At 46.5% G+C, this 26,443-nt stretch overlaps 1 protein-coding gene across 6 annotated transcripts in view; it reads right to left on the bottom strand.

The window, feature by feature from the left end:
- arfip2b (ADP-ribosylation factor interacting protein 2b) overlaps positions 1-26,443 on the bottom strand; it is a 58,421-nt gene that overhangs the window by 24,649 nt on the left and 7,329 nt on the right. For 2 of the 6 annotated variants that reach the window (XM_036967451.1, XM_036967455.1), the window contains exons 2-3: positions 11,638-11,734; positions 7,710-7,742 (exon numbers count right to left, since the gene is read on the bottom strand). In XM_036967451.1, the coding sequence (XP_036823346.1) occupies positions 7,710-7,742; positions 11,638-11,724 (120 nt within the window). In that variant the 5' untranslated portion in view covers positions 11,725-11,734. Of the gene's footprint in view, positions 1-7,685; positions 7,743-11,637; positions 11,735-26,443 lie in introns of all 6 variants that reach the window. The other 4 variants (XM_036967453.1, XM_036967450.1, XM_036967454.1 and 1 more) reach the window with 2 other exon arrangements.

Below are 26,443 nucleotides of genomic sequence, written 5' to 3' on the forward strand. Positions count from 1 at the left end.
ACACCCTCCAGGGAGCAGTAAATCACCACCCGTTAAACCTGTTCAGACAACACCCTCCAGGGGGCAGTAAATCACCAACCTTGTCTTTAAACCTGTTCAGACAACACCCTCCAGGGGGCAGTAAATCACCAACCTTCATTCCTGTTCAGACAACACCCTCCAGGGGGCAGTAAATCACCATCCTTTATACCTGTTCAGACAACACCCTCCAGGGGGCAGTAAATCACCATCCTTTATACCTGTTCAGACAACACCCTCCAGGGGGCAGTAAATCACCAACCTTCATTCCTGTTCAGACAACACCCTCCAGGGGGCAGTAAATCACCAACCTTCATTCCTGTTCAGACAACACCCTCCAGGGGGCAGTAAATCACCAACCTTTATACCTGTTCAGACAACACCCTCCAGGGGGCAGTAAATCACCATCCTTTAAACCTGTTCAGACAACACCCTCCAGGGGGCAGTAAATCACCAACCTTTTTACCTGTTCAGACAACACCCTCCAGGGGGCAGTAAATCACCATCCTTTAAACCTGTTCAGACAACACCCTCCAGGGGGCAGTAAATCACCAACCTTTATACCTGTTCAGACAACACCCTCCAGGGGGCAGTAAATCACCATCCTTTATACCTGTTCAGACAACACCCTCCAGGGGGCAGTAAATCACCATCCTTTATACCTGTTCAGACAACACCCTCCAGGGGGCAATAAATCACCATCCTTTATACCTGTTCAGACAACACCCTCCAGGGGGCAGTAAATCACCATCCTTTATACCTGTTCAGACAACACCCTCCAGGGGGCAGTAAATCACCATCCTTTATACCTGTTCAGACAACACCCTCCAGGGGGCAGTAAATCACCATCCTTTATACCTGTTCAGACAACACCCTCCAGGGGGCAGTAAATCACCATCCTTTATACCTGTTCAGACAACACCCTCCAGGGGGCAGTAAATCACTATCCTTTATACCTGTTCAGACAACACCCTCCAGGGGGCAGTAAATCACCATCCTTTATACCTGTTCAGACAACACCCTCCAGGGGGCAGTAAATCACCATCCTTTATACCTGTTCAGACAACACCCTCCAGGGGGCAGTAAATCACCAACCTTTATACCTGTTCAGACAACACCCTCCAGGGGGCAGTAAATCACCATCCTTTATACCTGTTCAGACAACACCCTCCAGGGGGCAGTAAATCACCATCCTTTATACCTGTTCAGACAACACCCTCCAGGGGGCAGTAAATCACCATCCTTTATACCTGTTCAGACAACACCATCCAGGGGGCAGTAAATCACCATCCTTTATACCTGTTCAGACAACACCCTCCAGGGGGCAGTAAATCACCATCCTTTATACCTGTTCAGACAACACCCTCCAGGGGGCAGTAAATCACCATCCTTTACACCTGTTCAGACAACACCCTCCAGGGGGCAGTAAATCACTATCCTTTAAACCTGTTCGGACAACACCCTCCAGGGGGCAGTAAATCACCAACCTTTATACCTGTTCAGACAACACCCTCCAGGGGGCAGTAAATCACCAACCTTTATACCTGTTCAGACAACACCCTCCAGGGGGCAGTAAATCACCATCCTTTAAACCTGTTCAGACAACACCCTCCAGGGGGCAGTAAATCACCAACCTTTATACCTGTTCAGACAACACCCTCCAGGGGGCAGTAAATCACCATCCTTTATACCTGTTCAGACAACACCCTCCAGGGGGCAGTAAATCACCATCCTTTATACCTGTTCAGACAACACCCTCCAGGGGGCAGTAAATCACCATCCTTTATACCTGTTCAGACAACACCCTCCAGGGGGCAGTAAATCACCATCCTTTATACCTGTTCAGACAACACCCTCCAGGGGGCAGTAAATCACCATCCTTTATACCTGTTCAGACAACACCCTCCAGGGGGCAGTAAATCACCATCCTTTAAACCTGTTCAGACAACACCCTCCAGGGGGCAGTAAATCACCAACCTTTATACCTGTTCAGACAACACCCTCCAGGGGGCAGTAAATCACCAACCTTTAAACCTGTTCAGACAACACCCTCCAGGGGGCAGTAAATCACCAACCTTTATACCTGTTCAGACAACACCCTCCAGGGGGCAGTAAATCACCAACCTTGATTCCTGTTCAGACAACACCCTCCAGGGGGCAGTAAATCACCACCCGTTAAACCTGTTCAGACAACACCCTCCAGGGGGCAGTAAATCACCACCCGTTAAACCTGTTTAGACAACACCCTCCAGGGAGCAGTAAATCACCACCCGTTAAACCTGTTTAGACAACACCCTCCAGGGAGCAGTAAATCACCACCCGTTAAACCTGTTCAGACAACACCCTCCAGGGGGCAGTAAATCACCACCCGTTAAACCTGTTCAGACAACACCCTCCAGGGGGCAGTAAATCACCACCCGTTAAACCTGTTCAGACAACACCCTCCAGGGAGCAGTAAATCACCACCCGTTAAACCTGTTCAGACAACACCCTCCAGGGGGCAGTAAATCACCAACCTTCATTCCTGTTCAGACAACACCCTCCAGGGGGCAGTAAATCACCAACCTTGTCTTTAAACCTGTTCAGACAACACCCTCCAGGGGGCAGTAAATCACCAACCTTGTCTTTAAACCTGTTCAGACAACACCCTCCAGGGGGCAGTAAATCACCAACCTTCATTCCTGTTCAGACAACACCCTCCAGGGGGCAGTAAATCACCAACCTTGTCTTTAAACCTGTTCAGACAACACCCTCCAGGGGGCAGTAAATCACCAACCTTCATTCCTGTTCAGACAACACCCTCCAGGGGGCAGTAAATCACCATCCTTTATACCTGTTCAGACAACACCCTCCAGGGGGCAGTAAATCACCAACCTTCATTCCGGTTCAGACAACACCCTCCAGGGGGCAGTAAATCACCAACCTTTATACCTGTTCAGACAACACCCTCCAGGGGGCAGTAAATCACCAACCTTTATACCTGTTCAGACAACACCCTCCAGGGGGCAGTAAATAGCCAACCTTCATTCCTGTTCAGACAACACCCTCCAGGGAGCAGTAAATCACCATCCTTTATACCTGTTCAGACAACACCCTCCAGGGGGCAGTAAATCACCAACCTTCATTCCGGTTCAGACAACACCCTCCAGGGGGCAGTAAATCACCAACCTTTATACCTGTTCAGACAACACCCTCCAGGGGGCAGTAAATCACCAACCTTGTCTTTAAACCTGTTCAGACAACACCCTCCAGGGGGCAGTAAATCACCAACCTTCATTCCTGTTCAGACAACACCCTCCAGGGGGCAGTAAATCACCATCCTTTATACCTGTTCAGACAACACCCTCCAGGGGGCAGTAAATCACCATCCTTTATACCTGTTCAGACAACACCCTCCAGGGGGCAGTAAATCACCAACCTTCATTCCTGTTCAGACAACACCCTCCAGGGGGCAGTAAATCACCAACCTTCATTCCTGTTCAGACAACACCCTCCAGGGGGCAGTAAATCACCAACCTTCATTCCTGTTCAGACAACACCCTCCAGGGGGCAGTAAATGACCAACCTTCATTCCTGTTCAGACAACACCCTCCAGGGGGCAGTAAATCACCAACCTTCATTCCTGTTCAGACAACACCCTCCAGGGGGCAGTAAATCACCAACCTTCATTCCTGTTCAGACAACACCCTCCAGGGACCAGTAAATCACCAACCTTTATACCTGTTCAGACAACACCCTCCAGGGGGCAGTAAATCACCAACCTTCATTCCTGTTCAGACAACACCCTCCAGGGGGCAGTAAATCACCATCCTTTAAACCTGTTCAGACAACACCCTCCAGGGGCCAGTAAATCACCAACCTTCATTCCTGTTCAGACAACACCCTCCAGGGGGCAGTAAATCACCAACCTTCATTCCTGTTCAGACAACACCCTCCAGGGGGCAGTAAATCACCAACCTTGTCTTTATACCTGTTCAGACAACACCCTCTAGGGGGCAGTAAATCACCAACCTTCATTCCTGTTCAGACAACACCCTCCAGGGGGCAGTAAATCACCAACCTTGTCTTTATACCTGTTCAGACAACACCCTCCAGGGGGCAGTCAATCACCGTTATACCTGTTCAGACAACACCCTCCAGGGGGCAGTAAATCACCAACCTTTATACCTGTTCAGACAACACCCTCCAGGGGGCAGTAAATCACCAACCTTTATACCTGTTCAGACAACACCCTCCAGGGGGCAGTAAATCACCAACCTTCATTCCTGTTCAGACAACACCCTCCAGGGGGCAGTAAATCACCAACCTTGTCTTTATACCTGTTCAGACAACACCCTCCAGGGGGCAGTAAATCACCAACCTTGTCTTTAAACCAGTTCAGAAAACACCCTCCAGGGGGCAGTCAATCAGCAACCTTGTCTTTAAACCTGTTCAGACAACACCCTCCAGGGGGCAGTAAATCACCATCCTTTAAACCTGTTCAGACAACACCCTCCTGGGGGCAGTAAATCACCACCCGTTAAACCTGTTCAGACAACACCCTCCAGGGGGCAGTAAATCACCAACCTTGTCTTTAAACCTGTTCAGACAACACCCTCCAGGGGGCAGTAAATCACCAACCTTGTCTTTAAACCTGTTCAGACAACACCCTCCAGGGGGCAGTAAATCACCAACCTTCATTCCTGTTCAGGCAACACCCTCCAGGGGGCAGTAAATCACCAACCTTGTCTTTATACCTGTTCAGACAACACCCTCCAGGGGGCAGTAAATCACCAACCTTCATTCCTGTTCAGGCAACACCCTCCAGGGGGCAGTAAATCACCAACCTTCATTCCTGTTCAGGCAACACCCTCCAGGGGGCAGTAAATCACCAACCTTGTCTTTATACCTGTTCAGACAACACCCTCCAGGGGGCAGTAAATCACCAACCTTTATACCTGTTCAGACAACACCCTCCAGGGGGCAGTAAATCACCAACCTTGTCTTTAAACCAGTTCAGACAACACCCTCCAGGGGGCAGTCAATCAGCAACCTTGTCTTTAAACCTGTTCAGACAACACCCTCCAGGGGGCAGTAAATCACCATCCTTTAAACCTGTTCAGACAACACCCTCCTGGGGGCAGTAAATCACCACCCGTTAAACCTGTTCAGACAACACCCTCCAGGGGGCAGTAAATCACCAACCTTGTCTTTAAACCTGTTCAGACAACACCCTCCAGGGGGCAGTAAATCACCAACCTTGTCTTTAAACCTGTTCAGACAACACCCTCCAGGGGCCAGTAAATCACCAACCTTCATTCCTGTTCAGACAACACCCTCCAGGGGGCAGTAAATCACCAACCTTCATTCCTGTTCAGACAACACCCTCCAGGGGGCAGTCAATCAGCAACCTTGTCTTTAAACCTGTTCAGACAACACCCTCTAGGGGGCAGTAAATCACCAACCTTCATTCCTGTTCAGACAACACCCTCCAGGGGGCAGTAAATCACCAACCTTGTCTTTATACCTGTTCAGACAACACCCTCCAGGGGGCAGTCAATCACCACCCGTTCGTTATACCTGTTCAGACAACACCCTCCAGGGGGCAGTAAATCACCAACCTTTATACCTGTTCAGACAACACCCTCCAGGGGGCAGTAAATCACCAACCTTTATACCTGTTCAGACAACACCCTCCAGGGGGCAGTAAATCACCAACCTTCATTCCTGTTCAGACAACACCCTCCAGGGGGCAGTAAATCACCAACCTTGTCTTTATACCTGTTCAGACAACACCCTCCAGGGGGCAGTAAATCACCACCCGTTCGTTATACCTGTTCAGACAACACCCTCCAGGGGGCAGTAAATCACCAACCTTTATACCTGTTCAGACAACACCCTCCAGGGGGCAGTAAATCACCAACCTTGTCTTTAAACCTGTTCAGACAACACCCTCCAGTGGGCAGTAAATCACCATCCTTTAAACCTGTTCAGACAACACCCTCCTGGGGGCAGTAAATCACCACCCGTTAAACCTGTTCAGACAACACCCTCCAGGGGGCAGTAAATCACCAACCTTGTCTTTAAACCTGTTCAGACAACACCCTCCAGGGGGCAGTAAATCACCAACCTTGTCTTTAAACCTGTTCAGACAACACCCTCCAGGGGGCAGTAAATCACCAACCTTCATTCCTGTTCAGGCAACACCCTCCAGGGGGCAGTAAATCACCAACCTTGTCTTTATACCTGTTCAGACAACACCCTCCAGGGGGCAGTAAATCACCAACCTTCATTCCTGTTCAGGCAACACCCTCCAGGGGGCAGTAAATCACCAACCTTCATTCCTGTTCAGGCAACACCCTCCAGGGGGCAGTAAATCACCAACCTTGTCTTTATACCTGTTCAGACAACACCCTCCAGGGGGCAGTAAATCACCAACCTTCATTCCTGTTCAGACAACACCCTCCAGGGGGCAGTAAATCACCATCCTTTATACCTGTTTAGACAACACCCTCTAGGGGGCAGTAAATCACCATCCTTTATACCTGTTCAGACAACACCCTCCAGGGGGCAGTAAATCACCAACCTTCATTCCTGTTCAGGCAACACCCTCCAGGGGGCAGTACGCACATTTTCAGTTTGTTTACCAACTCATAGAAATAGTAGAAGAACAAAAAAGTGAGTACTTCAAAATGGAGTTGACCTCAATGGCCCTGCCCGTGCTCTAACAGACACCATAATGAGACGGATACAAAGAAGAGTGCTCTATCATTCTCTATGGTGTCGCCCTCTTTTAGCCTAAATGACGATTCATTTTCATTAACACAGGATTCTGTAATAAAGTGGGTCTTTCTTGTTTTTGTTTTTTTACAAGGAGCCCGTGTGCCCCTTAAGTTGGAAAATGTAGGGGCACAATGAAAACTATGAGGTAATATAGAATGTTTAACATTTCTCTAGGTTGCAAAGTTGCTCCTAAATAAAAAAATAAATAAAAAATAAAAAAAGAATCACAGGTCACAAAAATAAAAAATATTTAGGTTGATATGTAAGTAAAAATGGGGGCACTGTAGAGCCCTGAGACACGTCCTCTAGAGCCCTGAGACACGTCCTCTAGAGCCCTGAGACACGTCCTCTAGATCCCTGAGACACGTCCTCTAGAGCCCTGAGACACGTCCTCTAGAGCCCTGAGACACGTCCTCTAGAGCCCTGAGACACGTCCTCTAGAGCCCTGAGACACGTCCTCTAGAGCCCTGAGACACGTCCTCTAGAGCCCTGAGACACGTCCTCTAGAGCCCTGAGACACGTCCTCTAGAGCCCTGAGACACGTCCTCTAGAGCCCTGAGACACGTCCTCTAGAGCCCTGAGACACGTCCTCTAGAGCCCTGAGACACGTCCTCTAGAGCCCTGAGACACGTCCTCATTTCCATTTGATTTGACAGACCTTCGACCAGAGTTAGCGCAGAGGAGGAGGGAGGTCAGAAACACAACACACAGATTCAGTCAACCTGCCTAATGCTTTGTCATCACGTGCAACCTAGCAGCCATGTTAAGTTACGCCTGGTGCTTGTTGCAATGACTACTAGACCCATTTCATTCAGTAAGTCAGACAACGTGACAAAACATTAGGTGGCATTGCTTGAATCTATAGTACGCACACACACACACACACACACTGTTGTCCTTCTCACCCTGGTGATTGTGAAACTGCCTACCTTCTCATCTAAGCTCCACTGTAGCTTAGCAACCTGGACACAGATGGAGGAGGGAGAAATAAAGAGACAGAACAAAAAGACAATGTGTAACTGAATCACGACAGGATGCAAAAAAGGAAACCAAACAATAGGCCTTGATGATGATGTGAGGAAGTCAGTAAACTGATCCCAGATCTGTTAGTTCTCTTGATGGGCTACAGAATATAGTGATGTGAGGAAGTCAGTAAACTGGTCCCAGATCTGTTAGTTCTCTTGATGGGCTACAGAATATAGTGATGTGAGGAAGTAAACTGATCCCAGATCTGTTAGTTCTCTTGATGGGCTACAGAATATAGTGATGTGAAGAAGTAAACTGATCCCAGATCTGTTAGTTCTCTTGATGGGCTACAGAATATAGTGATGTGAGGAAGTAAACTGATCCCAGATCTGTTAGTTCTCTTGATGGGCTACAGAATATAGTGATGTGAGGAAGTCAGTAAACTGATCCCAGATCTGTTAGTTCTCTTGATGGGCTACAGAATATAGTGATGTGAGGAAGTCAGTAAACTGGTCCCAGATCTGTTAGCTCTCTTGCTTACTTTACAGATGCCATTGTCTCATGGAGTTGGCGTGATAACCCAAACAGACTGGAACTCAAGCTAGGAAATCAACATTTTAAACAATGATATATATACACACACACACACACACACACAGGATTGCTGATGCTAAGTTTTGGCCATGGAGATGCTTTGAAGCCATTTTCGGTCGGCCATATTGTCTTTCCTCATGTCACGCCACAGACCGGCCCTCCGTCCCTGCGTCACGCCACAGACCGGCACTCCGTCCCAGCGCCACGCCACAGACCGGCCCTCCGTCCCCGCGTCACGCCACAGACCGGCCCTCCCTCCCCGCGGCACGCCACAGACCGGCCCTCCCCACGGCACGCCACAGACCGGCCCTCCCCGCGGCACGCCACAGACCGGCCATCCCCGCGGCACGCCACAGACCGGCCCTCCCCCGCGGCACGCCACAGACCGGCCCTCCCCGCGGTACGCCATAAACGGTGCAACATTAGGCAGATTACAGTAGAGAGACCCATTCCAAAACCTCGCTGACATGCTCACCAGACAGACGAACGACGACAGTAAGATCACAGAAACAACAGAAATCGCTCACATGCGAACATCTCAAAATATATATATTTTTTACATGACTAAAGGTATTCCAACACTGTCATCGTTTCAAATGCACATTCTTAACAGGGTTAATATAACCTGGACCAGCAGCCTGGACCAGCAGCCTGGACCAGCAGCCTGGACCAGCAGCCAGGACCAGCAGCCTGGACCAGCAGCCAGGACCAGCAGCCTGGACCAGCAGCCTGGACCAGCAGCCTGGACCAGCAGCCTGGACCAGCAGCCTGGACCAGCAGCCTGGACCAGCAGCATGGACCAGCAGCCAGGACCAGCAGCCTGGACCAGCAGCCTGGACCAGCAGCCTGGACCAGCAGCCTGGACCAGCAGCCTGGACCAGCAGCCTGGACCAGCAGCCTGGACCAGCAGCCAGGACCAGCAGCCAGGACCAGCAGCCAGGACCAGCAGCCAGGACCAGCAGCCTGGACCAGCAGCCAGGACCAGCCCAGTAATAACAGAGAACAACAGGAGTAGGTTAACGCTCCAAGGACAAAGTTACAGCAGTTTTCGGGAAGGGGAAAAAAAAAAAGAAAAAAAAAGGCCTTGTTGCTATGACAACGTCTGTTAATATTCAGCTATGAACAATAAATAACCCTGACTGTTTGACCCCTGGTGAAAAACACATCCTCCTTCAATACACTGCGTCCAATTGACAACAACACTTTTGAACAGCGGGCCCCGGGCCCCGAATAGGGATGCAGCTTCACTGTAGTCCTACAGTCTGTCTCTGTGTCTGCGTGTCTGGAGCGTTTCACTGAAGGACTGGCTAACAAAGAAAGACTCTTTCAGTCCAGACCGTGAGGTTGTCTCTGTGCTGCTGAAACACACAACGGGGCTGTCAGTCACCAGCCTGTTAATGGTCTTAAACCTACTCTCCCCCTCTCCATCTACTGCCGTCTCCCCGCCCCTCCCTCCCACCCTGCCTCCTTCCCTCCCCCCCTGCCGTCTCCCCGCCCCTCCCTCCCCCCCTGCCTCCCTCCTCCCCTGCCTCCCTCCTCCCCCCGCCTCCCTCCTCCCCTGCCTCCCTCCTCCCCCCCCCCCTGCCTCCCTCCCGGATCTGCAGTCCCTGTTAACCTATGTTGTGTTTGCTCAACAAGGTGTGCTTTAGGGCGGGCTGTTAGAACACACAGAACCGGTTACACACGGACACAACCATCCCACCTCGTTCCACCTCTAGTCTAGGGGCCGTGAGGCTACAGCAGATCTCATGAACATGTTTACATTCTGCAAGGCTAGAAGTTCAATAGTTTACAGGCGTAATAACGTCACACCTTCTCGCACTGACAATTCTTTTACACGGAAACCAATGGTTTCTTTATATATTATCAGGATCGTCAAGTCCAACCTTATTCCTGAATGGACTCTTATCACACTTAAAATGTGTTAGGCAATACCTCCCGAAACAATTTCTCACATACACCCACGGAGACGAAAAAAAAAACATAGCCTAGCTTGAAGGCCCTTAAAATAGTCACGCCACCTGTTAATAAAACTAGACGTTCCCATGGACACCGTGGCAATGCAACAGGTGACAGAGCAGGGAACGTTCAGTCGGACACAGGGGCTGCTCGATCAACCCAACTGAACTGAGAGAAAACTTTTCCACTTTACTATAAGACTCAGTCGTATGCTCCTAATAATGCCCCTAATAATGCTCCTAATAATGCCCCTAATAATGCTCCTAATAATGCCCCTAATAATGCTCCTAATAATGCACCTAATAATGCTCCTAATAATGCCCCTAATAATGCTCCTAATAATGCCCCTAATAATGCTCCTAATAATGCTCCTAATAATGCCCCTAATAATGCCCCTAATAATGCCCCTAATAATGCTCCTAATAATGCTCCTAATAAAATGGACACGATGATAACGTGTTTTTGTAACGTTACAGACTTATTCTAAAATGGTGTAGATAAATAAATAAAACTCCTCCATCGACACACAATACCCCATACTGACAAAGCAAAAACAGGTTAGAAACTAGTGTTAATAATAATGTTTGTGTAAAAAAAAGAAAAAATGTGTCAAAAAAATAAGTATTCAGACCCTTCGCTATGAGACTTGAAATAGATCTCAGGTGTATCCTGTTTCCCATTGATCATCCTTGAGATGTTTCTACTACTTGATCGGACTCCACCTGTGGTCAATTCAGTTGATTGGACATGATTTGGAAAGGCACACACCTGTCTAAAAACGTCCCACAGTTGACAGAGCATGTCAGAGAAAAAACCAAGCCTTGAGGTTGAAGGAATTGTCCGTGGAGCCCCGAGACAGAATTGAGTAAAAAAAAAATATATTTTTTTGTTTTGTCATTTTATGGGGTATTGTGATGTCATTATGGGGTACTGTGATGTCATTATGGGGTACTGTGATGTCATTATGGGGTACTGTGATGTCATTATGGGGTACTGTGATGTACATTGAGAGAAAAAAAGAAAGATTTAATCCATTTTAGAATAAGTCTGTAACGTAACAAAATGTGTAAAAAGTCAAGGGGTACAGAGACTGTCACCCGCATCACGTCTATCCTGAGTGCCAGTATATTTGTGCTGCTTGACAATGACGGCAAAGGAATAATAGGCAAGAGTACAGACAGATCTGGGACCAGTCTACAGCACTCCTGTGGTAGGACAGAAAGGAATAATAGGCAAGAGTACAGACAGATCTGGGACCAGTCTACAGCACTCCTGTGGTAGGACAGAAAGAGCTGGTAAATCAGCCGGGGGTCAATGGAAGGGGTGTGTGTGACTCACCTGTTCAAGGCTGTCATCCTCCGCCAGCGTCCTCGTGTCTCCGTTACGGTTGATAGGGATCTCCATAGTGGCTGCTTTACTCAGCATACTATCTGTCCTACACCAGAGAGAGAGAGAGACAGACAGAGACAGAGACAAGACGAGACGAGACGAGACGAGACGAGAGGAGAGGACAGCGAGAGAACAGAGAGAGAGAGAACAGCGAGAGAGAACAGCGAGAGAGAACAGCGAGAGAGAACAGCGAGAGAGAACAGAGAGAGACAGAACAGAGAGAGACGGAACAGAGAGAGACGGAACAGAGAGAGACGGAACAGAGAGAGACGGAACAGAGAGAGACGGAACAGAGAGAGACGGAACAGAGAGAGACGGAACAGAGAGAGACGGAACAGAGAGAGACGGAACAGAGAGAGACGGAACAGAGAGAGACGGAACAGAGAGAGACGGAACAGAGAGAGACGGAACAGAGAGAGACGGAACAGAGAGAGACGGAACAGAGAGAGACAGAACAGATAATTAGTCCAATCCAGAACACAATAACCACAGGCTGATTATGATGCTGTAAGGCCCGAGATGAGAAGATGTGTTTCAATAGACATGCGTTTTTTCCCAAAGAGAACGTCTCACACTCAGCACATGAAAGAAAGCGTTGTCATGGTGGGTATGTATATATAATAAAGGCCAGTGTACTGACAATGAGACCGGCTGTTCAAGTGGCCAACCATTCATTCAGCTCTATTGGGATACATTAAAACAGGGTCTGTTAACGCTGCGCACACACACACACACACACACACACACACACACCAGGGTTTCTATTAGCTGGTAATCACCAGCTATTGGCTCTAAAAAATAAAAAAACTGTTGAAGCTGATGCATCAAATTGTTGCCGACCACATTGACTGGGAGAAAAACAACAGTAGTCAGGAGAGACAGGTAGTCAGGAGAGACAGGTAGTCAGGAGAGACAGGTAGTCAGGAGAGACAGGTAGTCAGGTAGTCAGGCTATCAGCCTACCCACCACTTTACAATGTGAGTAGCCTACTGAACAGGGGGCCCCTGGTAAAATTACCGGTAGCCTACTGAATGGGGGGCCCTGGTAACATTACCGGTAGCCTACTGAACGGGGGGCCCCTGGTAACATTACCGGTAGCCTACTGAATGGGGGGCCCTGGTAACATTACCGGGAGCCTACTGAACGGGGGGCCCCTGGTAACATTACCGGTAGCCTACTGAACGGGGGGCCCTGGTAACATTACCGGTAGCCTACTGAATGGGGGGCCCTGGTAACATTACCGGTAGCCTACTGAACGGGGGGCCCCTGGTAATATTACCGGTAGCCTACTGAACGGGGGGCCCCTGGTAATATTACCGGTAGCCTACTGAACGGGGGGCCCCTGGTAATATTACCGGTAGCCTACTGAACGGGGGGCCCCTGGTAACATTACCGGTAGCCTACTGAACGGGGGGCCCTGGTAACATTACCGGTAGCCTACTGAATGGGGGGCCCTGGTAACATTACCGGTAGCCTACTGAACGGGGGGCCCCTGGTAATATTACCGGTAGCCTACTGAACGGGGGGCCCCTGGTAATATTACCGGTAGCCTACTGGTAATTAAATATATATATATTTTTTTAAATGTCAAAGTTAAAATTGAACTAAAATGCGAGAGCACCAGCCATTTGGACACATTGATACACCGTGATCATTAAACGGCTAAAAGTGTCTAAATGAGAACTCAGAGATGCAGCCGTTGGCCAATAACAACAACTTAATAAATTAATAATAATAATAATAATAACTTGTTTATAACTTAACTTACTAAATTAATAATAATAATAATAACAATAACTTGTTTATAACTTAACTTACTCAATTAATAATAATAACAATAATAACTTAATAATAATAACAATAATAACTTAATAATAATAATAACTTAATAACTTTTTTATTGTCAACTAATTAACATATACAGCAGACAAATAAAATGTAAAAAATTATTATTATTCATTATTGTTATTAAGATGAATTCTGGTTCTTTCCAATAACGTTCGTCTCTCTGCTCCGCCCGTCTGCCTCCCTTTCTTAGTTGTCTATTTTTGACTTGAGCTTCTTCACTGGTGAAGTGCAATATTGTATCAAATCAATCAACTGGATCCATGAAGACGTCTGTAGAGAAAAACCAGCCTGTTTCCAGACGTTCAGTTTCCTGCTCCAGTGAGCTTGGCACAGACAGCTGGGTTTTTTTGTTGGGTTTGTTGCAAAGGGGAAAGGTATTTTATGACGCTTTCCACTGGATATATGGGATTATCAGATTATATTTTTGTCTTTTCACATCGAGGATTGGTGATTATCGAGGGGGAGATTGTTGGAGAGATTTTTTTTAAAAATAGACCTACTGAGGAACTTATTAGGCTATCATTCACAAAGGATGTAAAAAATTAAAATATATATATATTTTTTTAACGTTGTTGACTTACTGTGTGAGGTAAAGAAAGAAAAAAAAAACTGACAGAAGTTTAGCTTTTTACAATCAGATATCAAAACATCCAAAACGGGCACGTTCCTGCATTTGTGCGCAGCAGGCCAGGTAGGCTACTTCTACGAGTGTTCAGACTCGTGCTCTCTCTCTCTCTCTCTCTCCCTCAACATTAACAAGACAGAAACCAGACCCATGCTTGTTTCTCACACAGAGCACTACAAACAACAAGACAGAAACCAGACCCATGCTTGTTTCTCACACAGAGCACTACAAACAACAAGACAGAAACCAGACCCATGCTTGTTTCTCACACAGAGCACTACAAAACAACAAGACAGAAACCAGACCCATGCTTGTTTCTCACACAGAGCACTACAAACAACAAGACAGAAACCAGACCCATGCTTGTTTCTCAAACAGAGCACTACAAACAACAAGACAGAAACCAGACCCATGCTTGTTTCTCACACAGAGCACTACAAAACAACAAGACAGAAACCAGACCCATGCTTGTTTCTCACACGGAGCACTACAAACAACAAGACAGAAACCAGACCCATGCTTGTTTCTCAAACAGAGCACTACAAACAACAAGACAGAAACCAGACCCATGCTTGTTTCTCACATGGAGCACTACAAACAACAAGACAGAAACCAGACCCATGCTTGTTTCTCACATGGAGCACTACAAACAACAAGACAGAAACCAGACCCATGCTTGTTTCTCACACGGAGCACTACAAACAACAAGACAGAAACCAGACCCATGCTTGTTTCTCACATGGAGCACTACAAACAACAAGACAGAAACCAGACCCATGCTTGTTTCTCACACGGAGCACTACAAACAACAAGACAGAAACCAGACCCATGCTTGTTTCTCAAACAGAGCACTACAAACAACAAGACAGAAACCAGACCCATGCTTGTTTCTCACATGGAGCACTACAAACAACAAGACAGAAACCAGACCCATGCTTGTTTCTCACACGGAGCACTACAAACAACAAGACAGAAACCAGACCCATGCTTGTTTCTCACACAGAGCACTACAAAACAACAAGACAGAAACCAGACCCATGCTTGTTTCTCACACGGAGCACTACAAACAACAAGACAGAAACCAGACCCATGCTTGTTTCTCACATGGAGCACTACAAACAACAAGACAGAAACCAGACCCATGCTTGTTTCTCAAACAGAGCACTACAAACAACAAGACAGAAACCAGACCCATGCTTGTTTCTCACACGGAGCACTACAAACAACAAGACAGAAACCAGACCCATGCTTGTTTCTCACACGGAGCACTACAAACAACAAGACAGAAACCAGACCCATGCTTGTTTCTCAAACAGAGCACTACAAACAACAAGACAGAAACCAGACCCATGCTTGTTTCTCACACGGAGCACTACAAACAACAAGACAGAAACCAGACCCATGCTTGTTTCTCACACGGAGCACTACAAACAACAAGACAGAAACCAGACCCATGCTTGTTTCTCAAACAGAGCACTACAAACAACAAGACAGAAACCAGACCCATGCTTGTTTCTCACATGGAGCACTACAAACAACAAGACAGAAACCAGACCCATGCTTGTTTCTCACACAGAGCACTACAAACAACAGGACAGAAACCAGACCCATGCTTGTTTCTCACACGGAGCACTACAAACAACAAGACAGAAACCAGACCCATGCTTGTTTCTCAAACAGAGCACTACAAACAACAAGACAGAAACCAGACCCATGCTTGTTTCTCACACAGAGCACTACAAACAACAAGACAGAAACCAGACCCATGCTTGTTTCTCACACGGAGCACTACAAACAACAAGACAGAAACCAGACCCATGCTTGTTTCTCACACAGAGCACTACAAACAAGACAGAAACCAGACCCATGCTTGTTTCTCACACAGAGCACTACAAAACAACAAGACAGAAACCAGACCCATGCTTGTTTCTCACACAGAGCACTACAAACAAGACAGAAACCAGACCCATGCTTGTTTCTCACACAGAGCACTACAAACAAGACAGAAACCAGACCCATGCTTGTTTCTCACACGGAGCACTACAAACAACAAGACAGAAACCAGACCCATGCTTGTTTCTCACACGGAGCACTACAAACAACAAGACAGAAACCAGACCCATGCTTGTTTCTCACATGGAGCACTACAAACAACAAGACAGAAACCAGACCCATGCTTGTTTCTCACACAGAGCACTACAAAACAACAAGACAGAAACCAGACCCATGCTTGTTTCTCACATGGAGCACTACAAACAAGACAGAAACCAGACCCATGCTTGTTTCTCACACGGAGCACTACAAACAACAAGACAGAAACCAGACCCATGCTTGTTTCTCACATGGAGCACTACAAACAACAAGACAGAAACCAGACCCATGCTTGTTTCTCAAACAGAGCACTACAAACAACAAGACAGAAACCAGACCCATGCTTGTTTCTCACACAGAGCACTACAAAACAACAAGACAGAAACCAGACCCATGCTTGTTTCTCACACAGAGCACTACAAACAACAAGACAGAAACCAGACCCATGCTTGTTTCTCACACGGAGCACTACAAAACAACAAGACAATGGGGAAGAACAAAAACAATAAAACGGACAACTCATAAATTACGGTTATGAAATATACCCAAGCTTCCCCCCCCCCCCCCCCCCCCCTCACAAGTGTATTAGGTTGTGAACTCTACAAACAACGTTTCCACTCCGAGAATGAGAACTAGTAAATGACCGCAGGCCTAATTAGTAGTACAACATGTATGTAAACAAACGACGGAGATTAACGGTACATTTACTACTGGTGACATATGTACATGGGGAACTGATTTAAAAAAAAAAAAAAAAAAGTCAAACAATTCACATGAAACAACGAATGTGGAAGAATTGGCTGAGCCCACGCATTCTGGAGAGAGACGTGACTACAGCCTATATCTTCGCCACACCCCCACCCCCCCCTCTCCCCTTCGTTCAACATTTTAAATAACGATACTCGTCTTCACATATTTTAGATGTTGTTTTTCCACTGGACCGCCACAACTCCATAAATCAACTAGGCCTTTGGCCACCGCGCACGAAAGACTTCCTTCCCGTTTCTCCTGTTCTGTTGGTTATTCAGATCAACTTCCTTCCCGTTTCTCCTGTTCTGTTGGTTATTCAGATCAACTTCCTTCCTGTTTCTCCTGTTCTATTGGTTATTCAGATCAACTTCCTGTTTCTCCTGTTCTATTGGTTATTCAGATCAACTTCCTGTTTCTCCTGTTCTATTGGTTATTCAGATCAACTTCCTTCCCGTTTCTCCTGTTCTATTGGTTATTCAGATCAACTTCCTGTTTCTCCTGTTCTATTGGTTATTCAGATCAACTTCCTGTTTCTCCTGTTCTATTGGTTTTTCAGATCAACTTCCTTCCTGTTTCTCCTGTTCTATTGGTTTTTTCAGATCAACTTCCTTCCTGTTTCTCCTGTTCTAATGGTTTTTCAGATCAACTTCCTTCTTCCGTTGTCCAGAAGACAAAATGGACAAGTCATATTAGCAACTCTTCCTAGTCGTTACATCTTTAGATTCACCCGTTTCTAAAAAGAGTCACGCCTCGGTGTTCCGAATGGGTGTTCATTTCCCTTTTTGAAAATGAAGTGTTAGAAAGCTGTTTTATTACGGGAGTTGAAAGTTCAGATGAATTCGTCTGTCATTCTGAACAGCGTAGGTGGACGACCCCTAATGGGTCACACACCCCCCAAGGTGTCTGGTAAATCAAACGTTTAAATCTTCCCCGTCACGGTGTCCGGTGCCACATTTTCCTAACAGGAACCCTGACCCCCACACACACACACAGACACAACTCAGCAGACACGCACACTACTCAGCAGACACACACACACACACCACTCAGCAGACCCACACACCACTCAGCAGGCAGGCACACACACACACCACTCGCACACACACACCACTCAGCAGACACACACACACACACACACACACACACAACACTCAGCAGACACACACACACACACCACTCAGCAGACCCATACACCACTCAGCAGGCAGGCACACACACCACTCGCACACACACACCACTCAGCGCACACACACCACTCAGCGCACACACCACTCAGCGCACACACCACTCATCAGACAGACACACACACACCACTCATCAGACAGACACACACACACCACTCATCAGACAGACACACACACACACACCACTCATCAGACAGACACACACACACACACCACTCATCAGACAGACACACACACACACCACTCATCAGACAGACACACACACACACACACCACTCATCAGACACACACACACACACACCACTCATCAGACACACACACACACACACACACACACACCACTCAGCAGACACACACACACACACACACACACCACTCAGCAGACACACACACACCACTCAGCAGACACACACACACCACTCAGCAGACACACACACACACACCACTCAGCAGACACACACACCACTCAGCAGACACACACACACACACACCACTCAGCAGACACACACACACACACCACTCAGCAGACACACACACACACCACTCAGCAGACACACACACACACCACTCAGCAGACACACACACACACCACTCAGCAGACACACACACACACACACCACTCAGCAGACACACACACACACACCACTCAGCAGACACACACACACACACCACTCAGCAGACACACACACACACACACACCACTCAGCAGACACACACACACACACACACACCACTCAGCAGACACACACACCACTCAGCAGATGTAGACACACAATTCAGAACACACACACACCTCACCACATTTAATTAGCCTACAGAGAACTAACATGCACATAACTCACCTAACACTAATTAATTCTCTATTACTGAACGCTGCTGAGATTAAGTGGTATGTTAGACCACAATGGAGAGGAGAGTGTGTGTGTGTGTGTGTGTGCGCGCGCGCTCTCTCTCTCTCGCGGGTTAAAAACGGTGAGGAGGTTAGAGGACTAACTGAAGGTTTATCAGGGTGGTCTGGACATTTTGTCAGCCGGTGATTTGACAATTCAAAATGACTGCCGGTCTCACTGTAATTGACCGTTAATTAACATAAAGACAATTAACATCTCCTGGCTTCCACACGTCGCCTACAATCCACCGATGCTGAACTTTGGAACATCTACATGTTAAAAAGACTAATAAATCCATGTAATATAGCCTACACCATCACAATAAATCCATGTAATATAACCTACACCTTCACAATAAATCCATGTAATATAGCCTACACCTTCACAATAAATCCATGTAATATAGCCTACACCTTCACAATAAATCCATGTAATATAGCCTACACCTTCACAATAAATCCATGTAATATAACCTACACCTTCACAATAAATCCATGTAATATAACCTACACCTTCACAATAAATCCATGTAATATAACCTACACCTTCACAATAAATCCATGTAATATAACCTACACCTTCACAATAAATCCATGTAATATAACCTACACCTTCACAATGAATCCATTATTAATTTTAGACAGGTCTAAAGAAACATGACATGAAGAAAATGTAGTTTATTTCAGAAGAAAAGAATAGCATACCCTTGAGTTGTCCTTATGTTAGGTCCTGATCTGTCTATGCCTTATGGCTGCACCTGTGCTGAATACAACAGGTGTAGTAGACCTTACATTGAAATGCTTACTTACGAGCCCTTAAACAACAATGCTTTAAGAAGTTCAGAAAAATAAGTTTTTTTTTTTTTTTTTAAGTAACAAATAATTAAAACGGCAGCAGTAAAATAACAAGAGGGGCTATATACAGGGTATTACGGTACAGAGTCAATGTGGAGGCTATATACAGGGTGTTACGGTACAGAGTCAATGTGGAGGCTATATACAGGGTATTACGGTACAGAGTCAATGTGGAGGCTATATACAGGGTATTACGGTACAGAGTCAATGTGGAGGCTATATACAGGGTATTACGGTACAGAGTCGACGTGGAGGCTATATACAGGGTATTACGGTACAGAGTCAATGTGGAGGCTATATACAGGGTATTACGGTACAGAGTCAATGTGGAGGCTATATACAGGGTGTTACGGTACAGAGTCAATGTGGAGGCTATATACAGGGTGTTAAGGTACAGAGTCGATGTAGAGGCTATATACAGGGTGTTACGGTACAGAGTCAATGTGGAGGCTATATACAGGGTATTACGGTACAGAGTCGATGTGGAGGCTATATACAGGGTGTTACGGTACAGAGTCGATGTGGAGGCTATATACAGGGTGTTACGGTACAGAGTCAATGTGGAGGCTATATAAAGGGTGTTACGGTACAGAGTCAATGTGGAGGCTATATACAGGGTGTTACGGTACAGAGTCAATGTGGAGGCTATATACAGGGTGTTACGGTACAGAGTCAATGTGGAGGCTATATACAGGGTATTACGGTACAGAGTCAATGTGGAGGCTATATACAGGGTGTTACGGTACAGAGTCAATGTGGAGGCTATATACAGGGTATTACGGTACAGAGTCAATGTGGAGGCTATATACAGGGTGTTACGGTACAGAGTCAATGTGGAGGCTATATACAGGGTGTTACGGTACAGAGTCAATGTGGAGGCTATATACAGGGGGTACCGGTACAGAGTCAATGTGCGGTTAGTTGAGGTAATATGTACATGTGGGTAGAGTTAGTGACTAATGCATAGATATTAAACAGAGCGTAGCAGATAAGAGGGGTCTGGGTAGGCCAGATTTGCTTAGAATTCCCATGACATTAAATATATTATTTTATAGTAAGAACAATTTATTTGAACATAGCTGAATAAAATAGAAAGGATGTTTTTTTTCTTCCCAAAAACAATTTGAGGGAGTGCGCACTATTCTTCTGGACTGGGCCACGCGATGCTCGCAACTATGCTTTGAAATGAGTCGTTTTATTAAGCTATAATACATCACAAGTGATAATATTAGACTGTTCTCTATACTTTATTAAATAATGTGTGAATTTAGGACTATTTCTGTCTGTAATAAAAGTGGGGAAAAACTCATTCTGATTGGCTGGTCTTGGCTCCCAAGTGGGTGGGCCTAAGCCCTCCCAGGCCCACCCATGGTTGCACCCTGGGCCCAGTCATGTGAAATCTCCCGTTAGAGGTTATCACATTCTTTGGGGGGTGGGGAATAATCTAATCTTCCTGCTGCTCTAAATCCACAACAATGCACAATTGCGCACCTACAGTAGCAAAAGCGCTGGCTAGCAGTGTTTCTGTGATTTACACTGTACATGTGATGGCAGCGTTTGTAAAACAAATGCCAACCCAATGGATACAAATCATCGGATATCATTCTGCCAGGTAGGCCTTCTTTGCTGTCAACACTTAAATTGAGAAGTTAGTTTGAGGAAAGCCTTTACTGTTTTGGCATTCATCGAATTTGATCAGTTTTCTATTATAAAAAAAAAAATATATATATATACTCCTTCCATTTCAATATTATCGCTTGCACAGTGCTCCTTGGGATGTTTAAAGCTTGGGAAATCTTTTTGTATCCAAATCCGGCTTTAAACTTCTTCACAACAGTATCTCGGACCTGCCTGGTGTGTTCCTTGTTCTTCATGATGCTCTCTGCACTTTTAACGGACCTCTGAGACTATCACAGTGCAGGTGCATTTATACAGAGACTTGATTACACACAGGTGGATTGTATTTATCATCATTAGTCATTTAGGTCAACATTGGATCATTCAGAGATCCTCAATGAACTTCTGGAGAGAGTTTGCTGCACTGAAAGTAAAGGCGCTGAATAATTTTGCACGCCCAATTTTTCAGTTTTTGATTTGTTAATAAAATTTGAAATATCCAATAAATGTCGTTCCACTTCATGATTGTGTCCCACTTGTTGTTGATTCTTCACAAAAAAATACAGTTTTATATCTTTATGTTTGAAGCCTGAAATGTGGCAAAAGGTCGCAAAGTTCAAGGGGGCCGAATACTTTCGCAAGGCACTGTATATATATATATATATATATTATTTTGAGAGTGGAAAATAAAAAACACCTCAGAAACCTATTTTAAAAAACAGCAACAAAAAAAAAGGATTTGGCGTACCCCAAAAAATTGCGTCTGACTGTTGAAAATCTAACAAAATTACACCCTTCTTTAGATCAGAAGGAAAACCTGAAGCCTTCGATTGTTTGCTCATCATATGTTCATCTGATACTGCCAAGATAAAATGCTATTGGTGTTTGGAGGGTAGATCATTATAGGATACCGGCTCCTTGCTCAGCCTGCAAATTAAAGATAAAATCATCCACGAGGTCTGTCTCTCTACTGGCTGTGTAGGGCAGGACACCAAACTTCCTTGACATTACCGGTAATGTTACCAGGGGCCCCCCGTTCAGTAGGCTACCGGTAATGTTACCAGGGCCCCCCCGTTCAGTAGTCTACCTGTAATGTTACCAGGGGCCCCCCGTTCAGTAGTCTACCGGTAATGTTACCAGGGCCCCCCGTTCAGTAGACTACCCGGTAATGTTACCAGGGGCCCCCCGTTCAGTAGTCTACCTGTAATGTTACCAGGGGCCCCCCGTTCAGTAGTCTACCGGTAATGTTACCAGGGCCCCCCGTTCAGTAGACTACCCGGTAATGTTACCAGGGGCCCCCCGTTCAGTAGGCTACCCGGTAATATTACCAGGGGCCCCCCGTTCAGTAGGCTACCGGTAATGTTACCAGGGCCCCCAGTTCAGTAGTCTACCGGTAATATTACCAGGGGCCCCCCGTTCAGTAGTCTACCGGTAATATTACCAGGGGCCCCCCGTTCAGTAGTCTACCGGTAATGTTACCAGGGGCCCCCCGTTCAGTAGTCTACCGGTAATGTTACCAGGGCCCCCCGTTCAGTAGGCTACCCGGTAATATTACCAGGGGCCCCCCGTTCAGTAGGCTACCGGTAATGTTACCAGGGGCCCCCTGTTCAGTAGGCTACCGGTAATATTACCAGGGGCCCCCATTCAGTAGACTACCGGTAATGTTACCAGGGGCCCCCCGTTCAGTAGACTACCGGTAATGTTACCAGGGCCCCCCCATTCAGTAGGCTACCGGTAATGTTACCAGGGCCCCCCCGTTCAGTAGGCTACCCGGTAATGTTACCAGGGGCCCCCCGTTCAGTAGTCTACCGGTAATATTACCAGGGGCCCCCATTCAGTAGACTACCGGTAATGTTACCAGGGGCCCCCCGTTCAGTAGACTACCGGTAATGTTACCAGGGCCCCCCGTTCAGTAGTCTACCGGTAATGTTACCAGGGGCCCCCCGTTCAGTAGACTACCGGTAATGTTACCATGGCCCCCCCGTTCAGTAGGCTACCGGTAATGTTACCAGGGCCCCCCGTTCAGTAGTCTACCGGTAATGTTACCAGGGGCCCCCCGTTCAGTAGACTACCGGTAATGTTACCATGGCCCCCCCGTTCAGTAGGCTACCGGTAATGTTACCAGGGCCCCCCCCCCCCGTTCAGTAGGCTACCCAGTAAGGTTACCATGGTTACGTGCAGTTGAAAAAACTTTCTTGAATGTTGCAGATAGGATATTTCTAAAATGTTAAAGGAATCATTTAATATCTAAAAAAATGTTCCAAAACGTTGTGTCCTGATGAACGCGCCCCAGGTTGTAAGCTATAGAGTTATTGGCTAATGAGGTAACACGACTGAACAAGGTGTAGTTTTAAACAAACGGTTTAACGGCCCGGTCTGCAAGTAGCCTCGTTTTAGAACGCCCCCCCCCCCCCCCGCGATACGCTTAATGAATGGACAAACGCGGCTTACAAGATAGAAAGAAACCAGAAACAAACAAAAACATGTTGATATTTTGAACGGTAGCCTTAAAGGGCTAGAATCAAGACTTTTTTCTCCTGAGGAAATAGAAGGGTTGAGGGAGACTCTCTCTCTCTCTCTCCTTGCAGTGTTGGCCTAGGGCGGGAACCAACCCCTGGCCTGGACACTAATTACATAGCCTGGTTTATGACTCAACTGATGTTTCGAAGGAAAGAAAAGACCAAGCTCTCAGACTGTAGTCAGTTTAGCCAGTGGACATATTGAGGAGTGGTTGTTTTTCTTAAGGAGTCATGTTGGTTGGTTGGTCGGTTGGTCGGTCGGTCGGTCAGTCGGTCGCAGCCTGTGTGGTCATTTTATTTGGATGACAATAGGATAAAAATGGTTATTACGCATTATAATGTAAGGACACAAAAACACACACTGATGTATTCACTGTAGCAGACAGACAGACGCAGAGAGACAGAGAGGCAGACAGGCAGACAGACAGACGCAGACAGACAGAGACAGACAGAGAGGCAGACAGGCAGACAGACAGACGCAGACAGACAGAGACAGACAGACAGGCAGACAGACAGACAGACGCAAACAGGCAGACACACAGGCAGACAGATGCAAACAGGCAGACAGACAGACAGACAGACAGAGACAGACAGACAGACAGACAGAGACAGACAGACAGACAGACAGAAGCAAACAGGCAGACAGACAGAGACAGACAGATGCAGAAAGACAGAGACAGACAGAGAGGCAGACAGGCGGGCAGACAGAGGCAGACAGACAGAGGCAGACAGACAGAGGCAGGCAGACAGACAGGCAGACAGAAGCAAACAGGCAGACAGACAGACAGAAGCAAACAGGCAGACAGACAGAAGCAAACAGGCAGACAGACAGAAGCAGACAGACATGCAGACATGCAGACAGACAGGCAGGGAGCTGCTGGTAAAAAAAGAACAACGTGGCGATAATGGCCATGAGCCAACCACTGATCCAGGACAGGGGTGCATTTATTAGTAGGACACTGTTGCAAAACGCTTGCTTCCGTTTGGTTTCTAGTGAATGCACCCAAAGGCCTGCCTGACGACATTTACATGTCTAATCATTTAAAACCAACAGAACCTTTTCTGATCTTTTCAAACGGCCCGACAAAAAGTCCTACTTACTGTGGAATAAAAATCGACAGAAACAATTAGGCAATACAAAAGACACACAGAGCGAGAGAGCAAGAGAGCGAGCAAGAGAGCGAGCGAGAGAGCGAGCGAGAGAGCGAGCGAGAGAGCGAGCGAGAGAGCGAGCGAGCAAGAGAGAGAGAGCGAGAGAGAGAGCGAGCAAGAGAGCGAGAGAGCAAGAGAGCGAGCAAGTGCAAGCGAGAGAGCAAGAAGAGTGGCCCTCTACATTAAACAGAAGATAGCCTAGTTGTGTCCTTTTCAGCAAGGCTGTTTCAGTCCCGTCACTATGACAACCGCTCGGAACACTCCATGTCTCAGGAGGACTGGTGTGCAGCTGATAGACAATCGCAATAATAAAACACTCGTTATTCCACTGTGCATGAGATTACCATCGATGGTGGGACAGAAAAACGATTGAATTACCAAGGCCTACTCTTTAACAGACTGGGGTGGTGTAAGTAGTTATACAGTTTCAGCTTTAAAAAATAATATATATATATATTTTTTTTTTAAAGAGGCAAACTGCAGTTGTTACTGATTTCAGATCAGCTCGTATTTAAAGCACAGAGCTGTATGGAACCCCATCATTAACTATAACTGCCTTCAGATCAGCTTGTCTCTAAAGCATAGAGCAGGTTGTAACCATCACTGTCACTATAACTGACTTCAGATCAGCGTGTCTCTAAAGCATAGAGCAGGTTGTAACCATCACTGTCACTATAACTGACTTCAGATCAGCTTGTCTTTAAAGCATAGAGCAGTATAGAACCCCATCATTAACTATAACTGACTTCAGATCAGCTTGTCTTTAAAGCATAGAGCAGTATAGAACCCCATCATTAACTATAACTGACTTCAGATCAGTTTGTCTTTAAAGAGGCAATATGCAGATGCTGCATCTATTTTGGGACGTATAAATGAATGACATTGATTCTTGGAGAATATAACTTATAAATGCCTCATGAGCTTAGTTCCACTGTCATTTAACATCAGAATCCAACAAACATATAGAAGAAGCTTGTTTTACTCCCTTGTTTGTAAACCAAATAAATGTAAAACAATATATAGCCTCAAAACACGGTTAAAACTATAAATGTTGATGTCACGGATGGTCAGTCCTTGAATCCATAGTGCCGTCTGTGAATTTGACAGTGGTTTACATTTCTTCTGCCCCGTCGCTCAGCTTTTTACAGAAACGTGCAGGGAGGAAGCTTGTTTTGTTATCGTTTCAACTGCCGATTGGTCACTTTTAAAGAAAACCACTTGTGAT

The sequence above is a fragment of the Oncorhynchus mykiss genome, chromosome Y, assembly GCF_013265735.2.
Source record: "Oncorhynchus mykiss isolate Arlee chromosome Y, USDA_OmykA_1.1, whole genome shotgun sequence".
In the NCBI taxonomy this organism is placed as follows: Eukaryota; Metazoa; Chordata; class Actinopteri; order Salmoniformes; family Salmonidae; genus Oncorhynchus; species Oncorhynchus mykiss.